Here is a 21,554-nt window from a genome sequence, read left to right as displayed (position 1 = left end):
TTGTTTGCTCTCACACAAACCTGTTTTCTGCTGTTTTATGTCTGATTTTTCTTGTTTTGTGTTACGTTTTGTGTCTAGTTTTTGTTGTTTTATGAGTTGTTTGTACATTTTTGTCCGATTTGCACCATTTTGCATCAGTTTTTAGTGCTTAATGTCTGTTTTTTTGTTGTTTTGTGTCTAGTTTTTGTCATTTTGAGTCCCATTTGTATTGTTTTGTGTCTCATTTTTGATGTTTGCATCTTGTTTATAATGTTTTGTGCCAGGTTTTTGTTATTTTCCGTCTCATTTTTGTTGTTTTCTGTCTTATTTTCGTTGCCTTCCTGGCTTCATTTCACGAACATGCCCTCCTAAACATCTGATTTCTTCACCCTGAATCATAAAAATATGTTTTCGCCACAGGAACAGTTTGTTTTGCAAAGTGACAGAGTCGGGCCGACAGCGAAGCGCTATTATAACATGTTTATTGAAAACCTTTTGTCGACAGGCAGCTTGTCAGGCACAGAGAGAAAGAGAGAGACAGAGAGACATAGAGGAAGAAGAGAAAGTTGTGAAATAGTCGCTGTTTTTTTTCTTTCCATCCCGGTGGGAGATGTTCGCCCAGAGGGGATGTTGTGGTGGAATGTTACAGAGGATTCATCATGATCAAAACATCGCAACAAACAAGCTATGAATCACAAACAAACAGGAAAAAAGAGAAATGTCACATAATGCCAAATGGTTAGTTCCACCTTTCTACGTTAGAAAAATAAATTACACGGAAAAGGAAAAAGGAAAATCATGATTTCCTGTCTCGCTGTTGTTGTAAAAAGCCGGATGTGGAATGCAAAAAAAATGATGCAAAAATCAGAAAACAGCTCACACAGCTGCATAAAAACTACTTTTAAAGCCATAAATTAATCTTTACTAACTGGTTAGAACTGAAAAGGGGCCAAAAATGAACCAGAAAGTTAAATAAAATACGCAAAAATTTGAGGAAATCTTTGAATTTTTGACAAATCTGAAAGGAACAAAGCAAATCGGAGTCGACGCTCCTCTGATTTTAATCCCGATTACGTTGAGGATGACTAAAACACAGAATAAATAAGTGAATCCGACCTCAGGTGGCGCGAAGTCGACTGTACATACAGTAAAAATCCCTCCCTGCTGAGGCGTTTATTCATTCGACAGCACAGAAAGTTTACTCTGAAATATATCCAGCAAAGAAAACACGCTCACTCTTTAACACATTTGTTGTTTTTAACACATTTCGCATTGAAATCAGTTTTTTTTGCAAATAAATCAGCGTTTTCATGTCAATTTTCACTTCCAGAACAGAAATTTCCCACTTTCATTTGTTAGAAAGACGTATTTAATGCAGAAAGAAACATTATCAAAAGTCAGGTTTTTCAAAATAAAACGCCACATGTTAAAAACAACAAGATTTTAAAAGCGATTTGACAGAAAGCTCAACAAGGAGGTGGCGAAATGAAATAAAATCATAAAATAAAGAGGATAAACTATGCCAGGAGCAAAGCGCATCTAGTAAAATGACTACTCTACATCATCATCATCATCATCGTTTTCTTCTTCTTCTGGCTCTTTAATGAAAAACACTGAAAAGCAGACGACAGCTCTGAATAAAAACACTCTCACCATAGGGAAAGCTTTTACCCAGCATGGAAGAATAAATAAAACAAAATAATAAAAAAAAAACCAGCATCCGTTTCATTAGATCCATCCAAACCTTTGCAGAAGTGCCTTTTTTTCTTCGCTTGAAAAATGAAAAACAAAACAAAAATCAGGCTAAAATTTGCATAACCTGCTTCTAGAATCTAAAACGCTTCTTTTTTCTCTACAGTTATACATTCAAAAATGAACCCATCTCCTTTGTTTTGTTTTGCTAAAATGACCTCCAGGCACTTTGTAGATTTTGGGCCAAAACTGTAGTAAAATAATAATTTAAAAAAAACGGAAATAAGTTCTTAATTTCAGCACAATTTGGTGTTAAAATGTAAAAATCCGCCAGATATAATTACAAATTCTGACACTTTTAAGTACTTTAAATAGCAAAGGGGTGATTTATTTAAGTACATTTCATAGTTTCTCAATCATACATCGATTTACAGTCATTGCAGAGTAACCGAATATTATTTTTATCATCTAGCAGCGGATTAATTTCATCAATTATTTCCCTTTTTGTGATTTTTCTTGTGCTAAAAACAGACTCTGTAAACACTATTTTTTATTTATTTGGGGAGTCAGCTGGAGACACGACTGCATGTGATTTAAAAAAAAATTAAATAAAAGGTGGAGATATCCATTTGGCAATCCCATGATCCTTTGCTGCACATTTAACCGGAGCAGCAGCAGGATATCTGACTTTAGAAGACTTATTTTGGCACTTTTTTCTCTCCTCTCGACAAACTTGAAGCAGGACCCACCGCACACTCCGGAGTCTCCTTTAAACAAACCGATATATTTATATTTATATATAAAAACTGTATATAGAGTTTCTTTTTTTGCCGTTTGACCCGTGAGTCGCGCAGCTTCGCCTTCATTTTCAGTATTAATACTATTAGAGCAGCGATAAAACCTCAAGCATCTGGGCAGGTTTTTTTTATTCTTCCCACTCAAACAGCTTTTACATTTCTGCCTTCCAGCTGATGTTTTTTTTTTTTTTTAAATTAAATCTACGAGTGCACGTGCTCAGAGTGTTGCTGGAGCACATCGTCGACCCTGTGACCTTTAGGAGTTTAGAGATGGAAGCCGTCTTTTTTAAGAGAAAAGTCCACCTTTAATATGTAATAACTGTTTTATTTTGAAGGAAAAAGCAGCAACTGGTGGTTTGATTTGGGTTACTGGGTGGGTTTTTATCAGAACTAAAGGGCAAGAGCTGATTTCTACACTGTAAAAAAATAAAATATTTTTTTTGGTAAATAAACTGAATATCTGTCAGCAAATGTGCCAGAAAAATATCAATAAAATGATAAAAAATAACAGTAAATATTAGTAAAATAATGATATTTTAACTAACACAATTAAAGGAAAAACTGTCTAATTTCATAGTCGGCACAAATTAATATTAAATTAAAAATCGATGTTTTTATTGAGGTGAACATTGTTTACATTTTTGGCCTGTTTTGTTTTTACAGTTAACATGTAAATAAATATTTTTCTGTTATTTTATTAGTTATTATCTGTAATTTAACAAATTCTTTCAACATAATTTCTTTCCAAAAAAAGGTAAAGATCCATAATCTAAAATAATTTTACTGATTTAAAATAGTTTTAAAAAAAAAAGTATAATTTATAGTCAAAAGCTTTGGCTATTTTTTATGGTTAACATGCAAATTATTATATTTTTCTGCTGTTTTATTAGTTGTTACCTGTAATTTAACAAAACAGGTAACATATAGGAAAAACCAGTCTAAACAAATCATTCATAATTTCTTAAATTCTAAATATTTATAATTTCTTTCCAAAAACAACACATATCCATAAGATAAAATTATTAGTTAATAATTTAAATACATTAAAAATACTTTAAACATTGTTTTGGCTGCTTTGGCCTTCTTTTATAGTCAATATGCAAATTATATATATATATATATATATATATATATATATATATATATATGTATATATATATATATATACATACATATATTCTGTTATTAGTTATTATTATCTGTAATTTAATAAAACAGGCTAAAACTGTAAAGTAATAGTTAAAAGATTGTTCACCATTTCAAAAAAAGTTTTCTTTAAATGAATGGCAGTTATCTGTGGAAAAAAAAAAATACATTTTTTGCAGATTGAAACACTGTAAAAGTTCTGTAATTTTACCATCACACTTTTAGAAGGACAACATAAAGTTTTGATTTCTGTTAGGGACATCTTACATGGTTAAAATGTAAATTAATGTAAATTAACTTTATTTCTGTGATTTTACTAGTTATTCACTGTATTTTAATAAAACTATGAAGTACCCTTACATTTTTCGAACAATTACAGTTAAAAATCATTTTAAAACACACATATTATTGTTTTTACAGTGTAGACTATAGGTCTGGACTCAAGTTCCCAGCATGCATTGCACCAAAACCTGGACAAATTTGGGGTAATGGGGGAATGCGACTTTAACTTTTCTTAATTTGTTCTTTTGCTGTTAAAAACATTTGTTCTCTGGCGTTTTTTTCCCCATTTTTCTAAATGCAACAAGCACATTATAACTAATAACTGCAGGAAAGCATATCTGGGAATTGTAGTTCAATGACAAAATCTACTTGAAATTGCTCATTCAGTAACTTTTCTGTTACTAAAATGGTTTAAAATGAAATATTAGCCACAATTAGACCACCAGCTGCTCCTTAAATTCATTAAACGTTACAAATTTAACACAAAACAGTAAAAATAGGAGGATTTTTCCTTAAAAAGGTTCACTGAAGGCTCCTTATGTTTCACAGCTAGTTGTTGTTTACGATGTTTGAAGTACTTCAGTTGCACTGAAAGGTCTCTTTACGACCTCGAAGCACTGCGTTTTCTTGCCCAGCAAGAGCTAATCATTGCTATCGTTTTGCAAACTCGAATCGCTCTCAGAAATCACCCATCATACATTCTTATTCTCTCTCTTTTTTAACAGAAAAACTGTCATCTAGCTGTAAACAAACTGATAAAAAGATGGATCAACAAACCAGAGGAGTCCGTGAAAATAACGTCGGTTGTAAAATAAGTTACACAAAAAAAGAAATAAAAATCTTTGCGTACAGTACTAAAATCCTAAACTAGACCTTTCGAACTTAAGAACCACATGTTAAGTCTATAAATATCTTTACAAATATACACGTTAATTATTCAAATAAACCTTTTTTCTGATTAAATGTTTTACACATCGTGACAGTGTCTTCTAGACTGCTTCCATCCTAAAGCAATATCTTAAAAAAAACAACGTTTTTTGTGTTTTACGGCTGCGGACAGCAATATGATACATATTTGCATTTATATATTTACAATAAATCACTTTTCTAGATACATAAAAAAACAAAAACGACCTCCGAACCTCGCTGCTCTTATTACTGAATGGCCCTGAAGCTTCGACGAACGAATCTGTTCCATGATTATCACAAAAAGCGGTGGGTGCCGAGACGCGACGATGACGTACAAATTCAGGAGTAAAAACGTGAGATCCTCTCCGTTTCCTTGGAAGAACGAGTCCCATCGTCGAGTCGGTTCTGACGTCTGCTGGTTGATTTTCCCGCGAACTTTCAGGGGATAGAAAAAAAATCGCCCGCCTACTGGATCGCCGATCAGTCGCTCGTCAATGCCCTTCATTTCCCCCTTTAGATCCTCTTTATTTCAGTCAGGAGGTTTAATCCCAGTAGGCACGGAATGGTTTGACCCCACAGATTGTCCGTAACAAAAGACTGGCCCGAGTACAAAAATAGAATCTTCTGAAAGAGGAACAAAAAAATAATCCTTCACTGCTTCTCGGAGTCTTTTAAGGGAGCGTTTAAGACGAGCGGAGGAGCTGAAGGAAGTATTGCATGCCGAGTTTTTTTTCCGGACGTCGAGTCACTGAGGAGGTGATTCTTAAGCGTCCTTCGGGTTCTACGTCCGAATCACCCCGTTGCTGGGCAGCTGTTTGGGAAGACAGGGCTCCTCGGGCAGCGGGTCGTGGGCGAACACCGAGTCGTCCCCCGAGGAGCAGGTGCTGTTGGAGTCCTGGCAGGTGGGCGAGTACTGCTCGAAGGGCACCGACAGGTCCAGGTACTCCTGGAAGAGCAGGGCACGGGTTAGAATGAGGACGCTCATAGAACTGGGTTACCTTTTTCTGTAGTGTCACCTTCATTTTTGGCTTTTTATTACAGGTAAACAGTTGAAATAGACTTTAAACTGTAGCTGTATTTCAACCCTTGGAACCCAAAAACGTGTTTAAAAGGAGTTCCATCTTTACAAACCAAAATAAAGACACCATTTATCAGCCAGAAATTGCAAAAACTGAAAAGAATCATTGGATTTTCTACTTTCTGACAGTCCTTGAACTACTCTTGTGTAACTTTCAGTGACAAAATTGTCTTGTCTTTTGCCAAAAATAGTTTGTTGACTTGAACAAATTCTAGAAAAAGCGAAAATATTCTGTGCTACTCCGACTTGAACTTCTAAATTGTGATACTTAATCAAAATCACTTTATTCTACATGTTCCAATTAAAATGAATAGTTTCCTCTGACTAAATTCTATAAAAATCAAAAAATTCTGTGTTCAGTGGTGCAACTGAGAAGTCTTTAGTGACTCGGCTGCAACCAAAGGTCTGGAGATAAAAATTCAGAAACCTTTAAATTTAAGCTTAACATCCTGATATTTCATCCATGTCACTTTATTCCACATATCCCATTTAAAAAAATGCTAAACATGAACATTTAACTCCAAGCAAATTCTGTGAAAAACCAAAAATTCTGCACCCCTCTGCACAACTCTGAAGCCGTTTGTGATTCGGCTACAACGGACAGTCACATGACAAAAACTGAAAGACTTCTCAGCAGAACCGCAGGCAGTGTTTATGGCATCGAACGGCAGCTGTGGAGGGAGACTTACATCGGTGGAGGTCATTGATAAAACCCGGTCGTGATCTTCTACCAGCTGCCTGAAGGTCGGCCTCTGAGACGGGACGGCGTGCCAGCACTCCCTCATGATCATGTACCTGAAAACCAGCAGCAAAGTTCACTTTATCTGCATCTCGTCCAGTAAAATCAGACAAATAAAACCAGATATTAGATGGATTATGTTAGAGAGACAGCATGACAGAGCATTTTATTGATCCTTTAAAGGATGTTGGAGTGTTGCAGGAGCATCACAAAAGACATTAAGATAGCACTAGAGGTAAGAAACCGCTATTTACTGAAAATACAGCACTTTAATAACATAATTTAAGGAAAAAAGTAAGAATACAATAAGACCAAACTCCCACAGTGCAAATTAAAGTGAATTTTCAGTGACTTGTAACCAAAAGCGCCTGATTTAATCTTACTCTCAACCCGTTTCCGATTCATTTTAGCTGCATTAAATGTCACTGAGCTCTAATCTAAAGGGACACCTACAGTTCATGGGTGCAGTTGGCAGGTTTGTCCATCCGATGTCCCTCCTTCAGCAGCTTAAAGAGCTCTTCCACTGGGATTCCCGGGTACGGCGAGCCCCCCAGGGTGAAGATCTCCCACAGCAGAACCCCGTAAGACCACCTGGACACACACAGAAACACAAAAAATACACTACGGTCAAGAAAGAAGCTTCTGATCGATGTGTTTGTGGGTCAACATTGATCATAAATAATGTTAACTGCACCCGATTCAAAAATCCATTACAGACTGTTATTGTCTCGGACAGCCGGTCGATGCTGATAAAAATCAACATCTCTCCCTTCGAGCCAGAAATAAGACACAAAAGGAATTAAACAGAAGTGAACAGAGCAATGATTTCTGTCAATGTGTTAATCAGTAATTAGATCCTCATGAGAGAAGCTGGTTTTAAAGCCAAACACTGGTGTTATTTTAGAGTTTTTTATAGTCAAGAAATGCCTTTAAGGAAGCAAAAATTAACTGTCTGACTTCCTCGTAAAAGTAAATCTTTCAAAACAGCACACAAAAACATGGAAGACTACATAAAACAGTGCGTTTGTTGTGGATTTTTCAAGCTGCGAATCAATATTTGGAGCTTTAGGAGTATCGTCAGGAGCAAAACAGATCAATAAATTGTCAGTTTTGGTGTTTTTATGGAATTTTAGAGTATTGTCATCCTTATCTGAGACATTTTTAATCATCTCTGCAAATGGTTGTTGCATCAATCGTACATCAAATTAATAAAAACACCCCTGGGGCTGAAGCTAGCTCCATTTTTGTCCACAATCAGAGTTCTCTTTTCTTTGTGGCAGCAAAAAAAAAAGTTCTAAATGTGTAAGCTTGATCCACAAAGGCGAGCTTGTAGAAGTCCAAAACTGGCTAGCAAGTTTGAAAGGGATGTAATCTATAAAAATTGACAAAATTGTACCAAGAACAAACAGAATTGCAACTTTCTGATGGGCCCTGAACTACTCATCAGTGACATACAGTTCCATTGGAAACAACCAAATCAAAAATCTCTTTATTCTACATGCCTCATTTAAAAATCCCCCAAAATAGACTGTTTGGTTTAATCAGAAACTGTAAAAAAATAAAAATTTTGCCAACTTCTACGTAACTAGAAAGCCATGAGTGACTCAGCTGCAATGAACAGTGACATGACAAAAATTCAGAAAGTATTTGGTTGAACTACAGGCCAAGTATGGCAACAAATTAAGCTTATAGTTAGCAAAGTATCAAAAGTTTGTGGAGCCAATATTAAATTCCAGTGTTGGTAACACATTTGAGCAAACATGCAAAGCATGCTGATTCCAGTTTTTTTTTCAGTTTTTGCAACTAAATTATTTTAAGAAATTTAGTTTTAATTTGCCCGATTTTATGATTTATGGATGTTATATTACACTGAAGACATTTCTGAGTTCTCTCTACTTCCAGTCATGGCTGTTCTGTTTCCACAGAGGTGCAGGACTTTATAGTGCAGAGAAAAATGAGCCCACAGTGAGTCAGAGAACAAAAAAAAGCCTGTAGCTAAGCGGGGAGTTAATACCATTTACTGAAAACCAGACTGACTGATAAAAATCTTGTCAGCAGCTTTTAAATGCAATGTGACTCAACAACAACACCAACAAAACTGCACGGAGAGAATTTACTTTATGCAAAATAAATCCCAGAAAAGTGCAACTGCACACAAACAAATGTGCAGAAAGCTGCCTTTTTTCAGACAAAAATGGGTCAAAATTGAGATATTTATTTGATTTAACAGCTAATGCTGTCTCCTTCAGTGTAAGTTTGTTCTACTGCAGTTCTCTCTCATGTTTCTTCTGTTTCCAAAGACGTTCTGGACTTTGTATTGCAGTAAAATGAGCCCACAGTGAGGGAAAATGTGCTTGGAGTTGAGACTTGGTGTAATCATCTGTTGGTGTTTTGATGTGGACGGAAAACTTTGGACAACAATCCAGCAAAGTGTCAACACAAACAACCGTAAATCTATCCGTGTTTGTTTTGGATTCACGCCTTCATGTCTCCAAAACGCCACCTAAAGATGAATGGAAAGACTTATTATACGGTATCTACATTTACAGTCCAGCTGCTGAACCTCTGGCAGCTCCAAACCAAGCCATCATCTCCTTCTCTTTCTCCCTCAGTGGCAGCAGCTTCACTGAACGGCCGCATTATTCCTAAATGGCTGAAAAATGAGGGAAGGTAATCAGATAATGGGCAGCCTATTAACCCGGCGTACTATTGTTGGGCCGCTGGTCCAGTGAATCAGAACGAGACGCCTCCTCCTGCTGCAGCGCTCAGCGGGTTTAATCTAATTATCCTCGCTCCGGTCCGGAGGGTGGAAAAAACAGACGCTCACTGGCCCACCGTCCGAACAGCGAAGGAGGCCGGAGAGAGACGTCAACGTTCAGAGACGCAGCTGAGAATAAAACTCTGATTCTAAACAAAGCAGAGTCCGAACGGGTTCACGAACCCCTCAAAGACAACCGCAGGGATCAGAATAAAGAGTTAACATGGATTTTCTTAGAGGCACCTGCAGAAATGAGAAGTGATGTTTGATTCTGTGAGATTTAGATGTTCAGAGTACATGAGGGGAGAAGTTTTACACCCATCGTGCATATATAATATATGCACGATGCAACGCAGATGTCTGTCCGTGTTCCGCGCTCCGGTCGGATGGTGATTTCCGTTGCATTGCGCGCTCACTTCCGCTTTTGATGACGTATCGTGCTCAGATGATTACTCGAGGCTTCGTTAGCTGCAGCCCTAATGTGAACACCACATCAGCTGCCTGCTGATGATCACATGATTGTGATCCGACTGCAAGTCCACCGCTGAGGACTTACTGGGATTTATCCATCGGAAATGATAAAAGGAATAATTGAATATATTGTGGGGTGTTTCTGAGTCCTATCAATTCCTGCCGCCCGCTACTATTCTATTATAGCAATACTGCACATCTCGTAAAGGCGAAGTCACGCTTTCCACGTCTCTTTATGCTAATCGCTAACAGACCGTGAATGCAAACAGCGGACGTGCAGGCACTTCTATTAAATTCTATTTATTCTACAACAGCATCAGTTTGCATTTTCGCTCGCATCACACACGAAAAATGGGCTCCTGTAGATGTTTCTAAAAGGTTATAACTTGGCACTTTTTGCAGATTATAGAAACGCACAGACATAGCACGGTAATTCTGGAGAATTTGGAGCTTTTCACTGCACGTAGCGACAAAATCAGAGTGCTGCAGCGACGACTTCAATTACAACTCGTTTAATGACTAATTATAAAGGTGTGAAGTCCTCATATAGCCTTCTCTTCTAAATTAGCTTTGGCTTTGAGGTCCTGCTTTGTTTTCGTGGCACATTTAGAGTGTCGATGATCTGCATGAATCAGCCTCAACCCTCTGAGCTCCATAATCTGCTGCCGCTTTTGAAAAGAATGATATTTCTAAAAAAAAATCACCAAAATTGCACCATTTATCAGAGCCAAAAAGTGTTAAAACAGAAAAATTTGTCAGATTTTTACCTTTGATGTACAGTTCCATCTGAAAAGTGAACCACATCTAAGCTTAAAACCGTGCTATTTAATCAAAATCCCCTTGTTCTACATGTCATTTAAAAATTCTCTAAAAATAAACCGTGCACAAAAAACAGATTGTGTAAAAAAGAAAAAAATTCTGCACTTCTTTGTGCAACTCTCAAGCTATCAGTGATTCAGCTGTGACCGATAGTCATGTGACAAAAATTCAGAGACTTTTTGGCTGAACTGCAGGCTGTGTTTATACAAAGTAGAATGTTGTGCATGCTGATTCTAGTTTTAATTTGATTTTTGAAAGATAAATAATCGAAATTTTAAATGATTTAATGCCTATTGCTTTGTGAAATGGCACAGAAAACATTTCTGAATTCTCTCTAGTTCTACTAGTTTCCATAGAGGTGCAAAAATAAGCCAACAGTGACGGAAAATGTGAAAAAAGTGCCCAGAAACTGCTGCCTGGAGTTGAGAGGGTTAATGCTAATATTGATGGGTTAAAGCTGCTTATAGCTGGTCACTTGTTAATTCAGATTTGACCAGTTTCATGCTGAATATTCCCAAAATGTTTTGCCCTGTCAGTGTTCAAAGAGCCACTGAAACTGTATTAAAAGCTGCATCAAATATCTCCACATTAAAAGTAGAACAATGGGTGCTTTATAATTTAATTCAGCCACAAGGTGGATCTGTAGCTCACCTAAAAATGTGCTGTTGTTATTCATTTTTTAACGAGCACACTCTGCTTTCTGTCAGCCAGAAGGGCTGCTGATTATCTGGCAGAACCTCGCCTTCAAGCTAGGTGGTTGAGAGAAATCAGCCACAACTTTATTGTCTTCTGTCTGATTTCAGCAGCGATGAAGCCGTTCTGCAGGTTGTCGATGTTTTAATACTCTTCCTCCTTCTTGATTCATTTAGACTGCCGTTGCAACTATTAATAACGTCTAAAGGTGTGGTTTCAGTCCTGTAGACATTTTAATACGCAGTCGAGACACTGTTGAGCTTATACTCACTTCTAGAAAATGCAGTAAATTGCAATATAAAGCAATGTTGTGATGCAAAACTAACCCTGGTGTCGTCCTGCGGATCAAAAATGACCCGTTTTAAAGTTTGAAAATGTGGGAAAAAGAATATTTTCACAGTGAAACTTCTGATGTCCACATTTTCAACATTTCTGGGAAATTTTTGAACATTTTTTGGTGGGAAAAAAAAATGTTAGAAATGTTTCTTTTAAGAACATTCACAGAAATTCGCTGGATTTTAGTTGATTTTTATGTGAATGTTCTTAAAGAAAATATTACAAGTTTTACTGATATACATGTAATCACTTTAGATATTATTAGGATTTTTTTGGAATATTTTTACTCATTTTTTGAAAATATTTACAAGAATTTTCTTGCCAAATTTGGGGGATTTTTTTTTAAATAAAACTTTTAAGGGAAACTTTTAAGGAATTATTGGAATTTTCTTCCTGAAGGTTTTGCAAATTTTCAGAAATTTGGGGATTTTTTTTTTGTTGAATTTTTGGATTTTTTTCAGACAAGGAAACACTATTTTTTGGTGCTTGTAAATGAGGACAACAGGAGGGTTGAACACTTTCCATTCATGCTGCCGTCTTCTCTATGGTAGCTGATCTTGTGTGTGTGATTAAAAGCTCAACAAAGCCGCCCAATGTTCAATTAATAGCATATTAGAAGGGATAAAATGATTTCTGTTTGAGCTGTGTTTTTTTTATAACACAAACAGCTCATTTCATTCCACACTTCATCCACCTTTTCTGCTTTCCGTGCGTCACTACGATTCGTTCCCGCTGCTTTTACAGGCCGACACCTCCGAGGAAAATCCTCACCTTGGCGACTCTTGGCAGCGGGGAGAACTCTGCTGGCTGGTAGATGAATTTAAAAAGTAAATTCATCTTGTCTCGATGTGATGATGTTAATTACTAAAAGGCTCACTGTTCCTCTGTTCCACAAAAAAACAGAAGAGAAAGTGTGAAATAATCCCGTAAAAATGGCTCCCAAATGTTGTCTCGAGCCAGTTTTGCAGCTGGAAAGATGGAAGGAATCTGAAGTTTAGTTTTTTCTTTATTTTCTGCTGTTTTTCATTGTTTAACGCAAGGTTGATCTTGGAAAGTACAAAAATTACAGAAAAGACATTAAACGTAAAATTTAAAATAATTTCTAGATCATTAAAAGTTGTTTTGATTATAAAATAAAATATTAGATTGCTCTTTGTCATTTTGTGTCTCATTTCTGTAAATTTTGTCTTGTTTTTGTTGTTTTTTTTGTTTGACTTTCATTGTTTGTCATGTCATGTTTTTGTCATTGTGTGTTTCCTTTTATTTCCAGCTTGTGCTCTTTCCAGCTTTTGTCATTTTTATCTCGTTTGTGTCCATTTTTTTGTCGCTTTGTAACTTTTTGTCTCTTTTTTTTATTATTTTGTGTCGTTTGTCTAATTTTTTGTCATGCTGTTTCTTGATTTTGTCCTTATGTGTCTCATTTTTGCAATATTTTGTCTTGTGTTTGTTGTTTTTTTGTTTGACTTTCATCGTTTGTCTCATTTTTTGTCATTTTGTTTCCTTTTATTTCCAGCTTGTGCTCTTTCCAGCTTTTGTCATTTTTTGTCATTTTGTATCTCATTTCTGTAAATTTTGTCTTGTTTTTGTTATTTTTTGTTTGATTTTCATCATTTGTCTCATGTTTTTGTCATTGTGTGTTTCCTTTTATTTCCAGCTTGTGCTCTTTCTAGCTTTTGTCATTTTTGTCTCGTTTGTGTTAATTTTTTTGTCGCTTTGTCACTTTTTCTCTTTTTTATTATTTTGTGTCGTTTGTCTCATTTTTTGTCATTTTGTTTCTTGATTTTTTTCCTTATGTGCCTCATTTTTGCAATATTTTGTCTTGTTTTTGTTGTTTTTTTGTCTGACATTCATCGTTTGTCTCATGTTTTTGTCATTTTGTGTTTCCTTTTATTTCCAGCTTGTGCTCTTTCTAGCTTTTGTCATTTTTGTCTCGTTTGTGTTAATTTTTTTGTCGCTTTGTCACTTTTTCTCTCTTTTTTATTATTTTGTGTCGTTTGTCTCATTTTTTTGTCATTTTGTTTCCTTATGTGCCTCATTTTTGCAATATTTTGTCTTGTTTTTGTTGTTTTTTTTGTCTGACATTCATCATTTGTCTCATGTTTTTGTCATTTTGTGTTTCCTTTCAATTCCAGCTTGTGCTCTTTCCAGCTTTCGTCATTTTTTGTCTCGTTTGAGTCCATTTTTTTGTCGCTTTGTAACTTTTTGTCTACTTTTTTATTATTTTGTGTCGTTTGTCTCATTTTTTTTGTCATGTTGTTTCTTGATTTTGTCATTATGTGCCTCATTTTTGCAATATTTGGTCTTGTTTTTATTGCTTTTTGTCTTTTTTAAAGTAAAACACTGTACTGTTCAGTTCCAGATAGCTGTGACTCAATGCTTTGTTTCTGTTTAGACATTCTGTGATCTGAAAGTTGTAATATGTTAATGTTAAACTGAGGCTGAATGTTGTTGAAGCTGAACTTGTTTTTCTGAACAAATTTCAGTTTGTTCATAACGTTTTGTTAAAAAGATGGTCCCTTAAAATGTGAACATTTTCAGAATGTACTTTTTTGATCTAAAACAAAGGAAGCATTTGGAGTTGTGGTTATTTATGGGTTATTACGTTATGATTTTACTGGCCACTGGAGATCAAATTGGGCTGAATGTGGCCCCTGAACTAAAATGAGTTTGACACGCCTGGTTTAACGTGTTTTAATTGAACAAAAAAACCCATCACGGGTCAAAAGTCGAAGTCCCGCAGGGCGTGTGAGAGTAAACTGGCTGCAGAGCGACTACTGTATGAAGGGAGGAGGAGGAGGAGGTTTGGCGGGAGGATCGACTCTATAATCCAGACCTGCTGAAATAACAGAGCGGCCCGATTCTCCACTCGGCCCGTTCCCAGTCTGCTGTAATCACACGGCGAGCCAGTGTTGACAGGGGCCCGTGTTTGGCTTGGATGGCTGTGCTGGGGACACAGCGTCTGGCTTGGACCGGCGGCGGGCGGGGGGGTGAAATTCGGTTTAAAAAGTCGGCTACCGCAGGACAGATTGACTCCAAGACCTCCTTGCCTTTCTTCTCTTCATCGCGGAAGCAATCAGGGGTCGTAAAAAAGTCGCCTCCGATCCCTTTGAAACCGCCGTGGAAGAGAAGCGCCCCGAGGGAAACACCTTGAGACAAATCCGCCGACCCTCGTATCTCCTCCTGCTCTGGAGCGGCTTGGATTGACGCTGATAAAACAACAGTAAGACGGCAGGGCTCCGTTGTGTTTCTTTCTGTCTCTGATGTCGTGTCCGGAGATTAAAGAACAAACGCGGCGTGGAATGCGAAGCCGTCGATACGCAAGAAAGTCGGGATGGAGTTGACAGTGAGCGGGAGATATTTGGAGAGGGAATGCTATGATTGGGAATTCACATGCGGTTGATGCTAACGTGCTCAGTCATGATATTTCAACACCCGGATTCCTCCGGTGTACGGTCGCCACACATGAGTGGACGATCGGCATGTGACGGTTGGTTTGTGCAAACTTACACGTCGCTCTGGTGCGTGTAGACCCGATCGAACAGAGCCTCCGGAGCCATCCATTTCACGGGCAGACGGCCCTGAAAGAACAAAGAAACACAACAGAACCGCAAGTCAGCAGAACTGTTCTGTACACAGCAAAATATGAACCCAAACAGGCAAAGTTCACCGGCAACCTTCAGCAGCAGGCAGTGGAAAACATACAGCCGTGATCAAAAGTTTACATACACATACATCAAGGCAGTCTTGAGTTTCCACTGATTTCAACACCTCTTAATTTGTCATGACTTACAGTCATCAAATTTTGGTTCTTTCATAGATTTATTATAGATCTTCTGGAAATACAACCAAATCTGCTGGGTCAGAAATATCCATCCATCAATGCTAATGTTTGGTTAATCGTCTCAGCTAAGTTTTTTTGGTTTCTGTCCACATTCTTCTGGTTTATCTTTGACCCTCCTCTTAACAGAATTGGTTCAGTTCAACTAAATTTGTTGGCTTTCTTCATCAGTCCACCGGATCATGTTGGATTTAAGTCACGACTTTGGGGAGACCAGACTAAAACCTTCATTCTATCCTGGTTTAACCATTTCTGTACTATTATTAATTTGTGTTTGGGTTCATTGTCTTGTTGGAAAACCCAAGACCCAAACTTCTGGCTGACGATTTTAGGTTTTCCTGAAGAATGTGGAAGTAATCCTCCTCCTTCATTATTCCATTTACTTTGTGTAAAGCACTCAGAGCATGATACTGCCACCACCATGCTTGATGGTAGGTTTGGTGTTCTTCAGGTAAAAGGGGTCATTCTTCTCCTCAGTACCATTTTTTGGCCATTTTCACCACCACTAAGCACTTTTAGTTTCACTCCACAAGCTTCTCATTGTTTTTTTGACCCTCTTCTTGACAGACTCGGTTTTAGTTCAACTGAATGTGTTGGCCTTCCGACTCAGACTTGTTTCTTCATCAGTCCACAGGTTCTTGATGGGTTTAAGTCAGGATTTTGGAGAGACCAGTCTAAAACCTTCATTCTAGCCTGAATGAACCAAGAATGTGGAGGCAATCCTCCTTCTTCACTATTCCATTTACTCCAGAGCCCCAGAGCATGATACTGCCACCACCATGCTTTATGGTAGGCTTGGTGTTCTTGAGGTTAAAGGCCTCACTTTCTCTACAAACATATTTCTGCTCATTGTGGTCAAATAGCAAAGTTTTTGTTCCGTCTGACAGCAGAACTTTCCTCCAGAAGGCCTTTTCTTTGTCCATGTGATCAGTTGTAAACTATAATTGAGCTGCATTGAGGTGCTGTTTCTAGAAAGACTCTCCGTCCATTATGATGTAAAAAACTGAAGACACTAAAAACCTGCATCCCAGTAAGTGTGTGCAAGCTTTTGCTCACGGCTGCAATAAATGCAACAGACAAAAGTTTGATTCGGATCAGCAGTTGTCGAGTCCAAAATGGAACAGATATCCACCGCAATTTCTGAAATGCAATCATAGCTACGAGTGGCTCACAATAAAACAGTGTCATATAATAAGTACGAAAGCATTCACTCACTTATTTAGCTTATTGAAAGTAAATTAAATTTGCAGGTGTGCTGTACTTTCCTCCCCTAACCTGACTGTGACATTGAAAGATAAACAGAAGCGAAGAGCCACTGAGTGTGTAATACTCTGCAGTCAATGCCATCCCCTCCTCCTGCAACTTAAAACAGGTATTGCTTTCCTGACAGAGAAGCCCCTGATGGAATGAGACTCACATTTGTGGTCTTTTTGTAGTAGTCTATATTGTGCACGTCTCTGGCGAGGCCGAAGTCAGCGATCTTCATTACGTTGTCCTCCGTCACAAGGACGTTTCTGGCTGCCAGGTCTCTGTGGATGCACTGAAAGGAAGAAGTAAAAACACTTTAGACACACATTGGAACAAAATAGGTTGCACTCGCACGTCTACAGGGTGAATATCGTCACTTAAAGACAGAGCGGCTGACGAATTTCTCTTTACATGGAAATTTAAACCTCAAGTTTTGCATCATCTCAGTCACAGTTCTATTTGTAATTCTATCCTAAAACTCAGTCCAAACACTCCAGAACCTCACTGCATTGACACATCTATAACTTTACCTTGATTTCATGTCAAAAAAACGCAAAGAAAACTTACTTTAAAGGACATTTACTATATTTAATTGAGTGTTTCTAGCATGCAAAACAAATCAAAGTCCCTATGGCAAAGCCTCCTTCTCATTTTCTGCACTTTGGGATAATATTTAGGTTGAAGCAGTGCAGCATGTATGTGACTGACCTTCTGTGAGGCGAGGTACTCCATGCCTCGGGCCACCTGGTAGGCGCAGGACACCAGGTCTTTGAACGTGAGCTGCTCGTCGGGGATTTTGCAGGTGTCAAAGGAGTAGTCCATGCCCGGCGGCCGCCTCGCCCGCAGGTACTCCCTCAGGTTGCCTTTGGAGGCGTATTCCACCAGGACGTACAGCGGACCTGAAGGCAACACCGACATCAGAGTCACTTTGAGGACACGGTTTATTCCCACGTTAACGCGCTGCGGTCTAGACTTCACCGCGGCCTCACCGTCCTGTGTGCACGCTCCCAGCAGGTTGATAATGTTTTTGTGCTTCCCAATCATCTTCATCATCTCCATTTCCGACACCAGGTCTGACAAATCCTTATCCGTGGCGTCATCTGAGAAGAGCGAACATAAAACCGGATCAGAACAGCACCGCAAGAAGCCATTTGTACTGATGAAGTGCTTCACTTGTAATGAATAGTTTGGAGACACAAAAGGACAAAAACACAGATAAGAGAGAACAAAGTTGATCATCATGTAGAGACAAAGTGAGTATGTGAGAAAAAATGGAGCACAAAAGACACAATTCTGCTGATTTCCTCCAGGAAATCAGAGAGAACATTTGCACCACCGTCACTGCAGAGATCGGGCATTAATTCCTGGCGATGACGAACCTTTCAGCATTTTCACAGCAACAGTCAGCGGCTTGTTGGGCTTCTCCTTGTCGATGCCGACGGCTTCGGCCATGACCACCTGACCGAAGCAGCCTTCTCCCAGAGGTTTACCCAGAGTGAGCCTGGAACAAAAGCAAAACGTCTGTTTATGTCTCTATACAGACTTCATATAAAAAAATTGGACACAGCCACTGTGACGTCAAGCATTGGTTTGTAAGACGGCTGTTGTGAAGATTTGAGTTTGGAGATACCGGAGAAACTGTGAAAATGTGCTAACAAACTGCACAACGGTTTTCTAATCATCAATGAGCCTTTCACCACCATTAGCTAACACAACGTAGCATTAGAACACAGGAGTGATGGTTGCTGGAAATGTTCCTCTGTACCCCTATGGAGATATTCCATTAAACACCAGCTGTCATTTACCACATTAACAATGTCTACACTGGATTTATCATTCATTAAGTTATCTTCATTAAAAAAAAATCTGCTTTTCTTTCAAAAATAAGGACATTTCTAAGTGACCTCAAACTTTTGAACAGGTGCTGTATATTCCATACATATATTACACAAAACATTGTAATCATTAACAGGAGTTTTCAACACATGACTTGAATAACTATCTATAAAGAGCTAATTATACTACAAGGATTGGGGTGATTTTGTAGGGAAGCGCAAAATTATACTGCACTGTTGTTGTGAAATTTTGAACTTTTCTCACATAGTGCAACACTGGTAAAGGTAATCAAAATGGGATTTTCTTTGAATGGCATACAGATCAAACGAATTAGTTCATTACTGCAAGACTCTACAAACAGAGTGCCTGTTTTGGTTCAACATCATCCTTTCTGTAGCTGAATTATTTCGGTACAACTGATGTTTTGTTTTGCAAACAAATCTTCCTTTTCAGTGTTTCAACAAACTCTTTTAAATAAGAAAAAGCCCTCATTTTAAATTGGAGTAAATAATCAAACAGACGTCTCTTGTTGATTAGTGCCTGAAATTGAGAACTGTGCATTTTCTTTTTGTACCAACCTGCAGAAAAAGTTGCAGCATCATGTGTTAATTTGTCTCATTTCACATCACAATATCAAAACAAAAACAATATATTATGTAGCTCTAATTGAGATCATATATTCAGTAGGAAAATGTTTACTGAGGTGGTAAATTAAGCAAGCAGTAGGGTTATTTTCTCATACAGTTTGACTACTTTTTGCAACTATAGTAGTCGCCCCCTTCTGGTTGTTAGACAGAATGCAGGTTTAAGGCTTAACTTTCCAGAACTGGAGGCTACATCCATCTTTTCTATACAGTCTATGGTGCAGATATCTGAAATTTGATTGAGATTATAAGGATTGCAGAGTGTAGAGGAAGGTGTAAGGCTGTTATGTTTTTCTTACCGTGTTCGGGGAAACTCCCATTTAGGGTCGGAGGGCAGCTCGAGCTCTGAGACGTTGGCGAGCATCGGTCCGTCGCTGGACGACAGCCGGGCGATCCGGACCAGCGGCGTGTTGGAGTTCATGGAGGAGTTGGAATCCAAGGACACCTGCTTGGGTGCAAAAAAGAAAATGTTATAGTCTCTGAAAAGAGTGAAGTGATTAGTGTTGAAACAAGAAGACAGAAGGGAAAAGAGAGAGTCTGACTGACAAAATCTAAAATTTCGCAGCCTGAAACGTTCATCCTAGCCTTATTCAGTCATTTCTTTACCACTTTTGATGCGTTTTTGGGACCATTGTCTTGTTAAAACACCAAACTGTATCCAAGATCCAAACTTCTGACTGATGACTTTGGGTTTCCTAAAGATTGAGGGGGGGTAATCCTTCTTCTTTATGATTCCAATGACTTTGTGTAAAGCACCAATTCCACTGGCACCAACACAGCCCTGGAGTATGATGCTGCCATCACCATGCTTGATGTTCTCAGGGTTAAAGTCCTCACCTAAACAGTTTCATTGAAAGTCCTTGCTGCTTTATTGAAATTAAGATCACTGCAAGAGGATTTTTTAATTTGTTTAGCTATTTCAAATAGTCTGATTAATATCTGGTGTCCAAAACGAGGTCAGCGTAATAATTAAACAAATTCTTCACTGAAAAACATGAACGAAAACTACTTCCACAGATTCACAACAGCCACAATTTAACCTTGAGCTGAAATGTAAAAGAAAAAGCAAACATTTACTGACTGAATAAATGATTAAATAACTAAACCAATTGGAATTCTATTTTGGCAGCAAACATCACACATCCCAGGACCGGCGTCGGAGCTCAGTTTCTTTGAAAAACAGCAGGACTTCTGACACAGGCAGTGACTTTTACAAACAACTGGCCCGTGGCTTCGAACAGGAGGTAACAAAGACGAATGAAGGAGGATGTAGAGGTGGGCGAGCGAGCGAGCAAGCGAACAACATCTCTATCCATCAACGAACTCCATTTCCAGATCGGCCGGTCGTGCCGCTGCACCCCTGGGCTCGACATCCTCCCACCATTTATCTGGCTGATGGCTCCGGCCAGCTTTTTGATAGATCTGTTTATGTCAGAGCCTGCCAGCTCGGCCCCTTCAGGTGGGGTCCTGGAACAAACATGTCCACTTACCAGACTCCTCGACTGGAGGAAAATGAGAAAAATGCTGTGAAGCCCAAAAAAAAAGAAAGCAAGAAAGAAAAAGCCCTGACCACAATTTCAGAGGCATGAAAAGTAATATCTGATAGAACATGCCAGGAGGTTTACAGGAGATTTACTCAGAGTTATGAAAAAGAAAGGAGAGAACCGGGAGATTAGCTTTACAAAAACGAAGCTAAGATTACAGAAAAATGCAATAAGAACTTTCCCCGCACTACCTTATAAGACCATTTATATGAAGGTAGCAGAAATAGAAAAGCTTCAGAGGCTACAATTAAGGGATCTTTGAAAAGATGAGCTTTCAACTTGATATAACCTAACAAGACCTCTTTATGTAACGAGGACAAACACGCCATTTTACAACCCTCACAGTGAGAGCCGCGCTTTGGGTTTGAAAGTCGTGTGTTCGTTTTCCAAGAGCTGAATTACGACTTTCAGGTCAGAGTTTTCCTTTTCTAAAAATGCATCTTTTTGCATTTCGAGGAGCTCAACCCTTTAATTATGAAGCTGGAAAGCTGGAATTTGCTCAGAACAGCCACACAGCGGCTTTGTCCTGCACACAGCGGGAGTCCGGCAGGGTGGGGTCGCACGGATAATGACAAACTCATCGACAGGGTACAAATTCAGCCTGTCTTTGCAAACAGAACGCAAGAACAAGACGTGCATCGGCGTCTGGATTAAAACTGCTGCAAGAAAGCAAAATAATTGAGCCACGCTGCACCGTCTTACAGTTTTCTGAAGATTATTTAAAACATATAAAAAAGTAATAAGA

The 21,554-nt window shown here is 38.3% G+C and overlaps 1 protein-coding gene across 4 annotated transcripts in view; it reads right to left on the bottom strand.

Annotated features, from left to right (window-relative positions):
- Positions 1-444: 444 nt before the first annotated feature.
- Positions 445-21,554, bottom strand: part of fgfr3 (fibroblast growth factor receptor 3) — a 113,723-nt gene continuing 92,613 nt past the window's right edge. For 3 of the 4 annotated variants that reach the window (XM_022206674.2, XM_022206676.2, XM_022206678.2), the window contains exons 10-18: positions 19,565-19,713; positions 18,165-18,286; positions 17,775-17,885; positions 17,494-17,684; positions 16,955-17,077; positions 15,207-15,277; positions 7,076-7,213; positions 6,573-6,678; positions 445-5,751 (exon numbers count right to left, since the gene is read on the bottom strand). In XM_022206674.2, the coding sequence (XP_022062366.1) occupies positions 5,587-5,751; positions 6,573-6,678; positions 7,076-7,213; positions 15,207-15,277; positions 16,955-17,077; positions 17,494-17,684; positions 17,775-17,885; positions 18,165-18,286; positions 19,565-19,713 (1,176 nt within the window). In that variant the 3' untranslated portion in view covers positions 445-5,586. The remainder of the gene's footprint in view (positions 5,752-6,572; positions 6,679-7,075; positions 7,214-15,206; positions 15,278-16,954; positions 17,078-17,493; positions 17,685-17,774; positions 17,886-18,164; positions 18,287-19,564; positions 19,714-21,554) is intronic. The other variant, XM_022206675.2, reaches the window with a different exon arrangement.

The sequence above is a fragment of the Acanthochromis polyacanthus genome, chromosome 1 (genome assembly GCF_021347895.1).
Source record: "Acanthochromis polyacanthus isolate Apoly-LR-REF ecotype Palm Island chromosome 1, KAUST_Apoly_ChrSc, whole genome shotgun sequence".
Lineage (NCBI taxonomy): Eukaryota > Metazoa > Chordata > Actinopteri > Pomacentridae > Acanthochromis > Acanthochromis polyacanthus.
The sequence above is the reverse complement of the archived record's forward strand: the minus strand, read 5'-3'. Positions and strand labels throughout refer to the sequence as shown.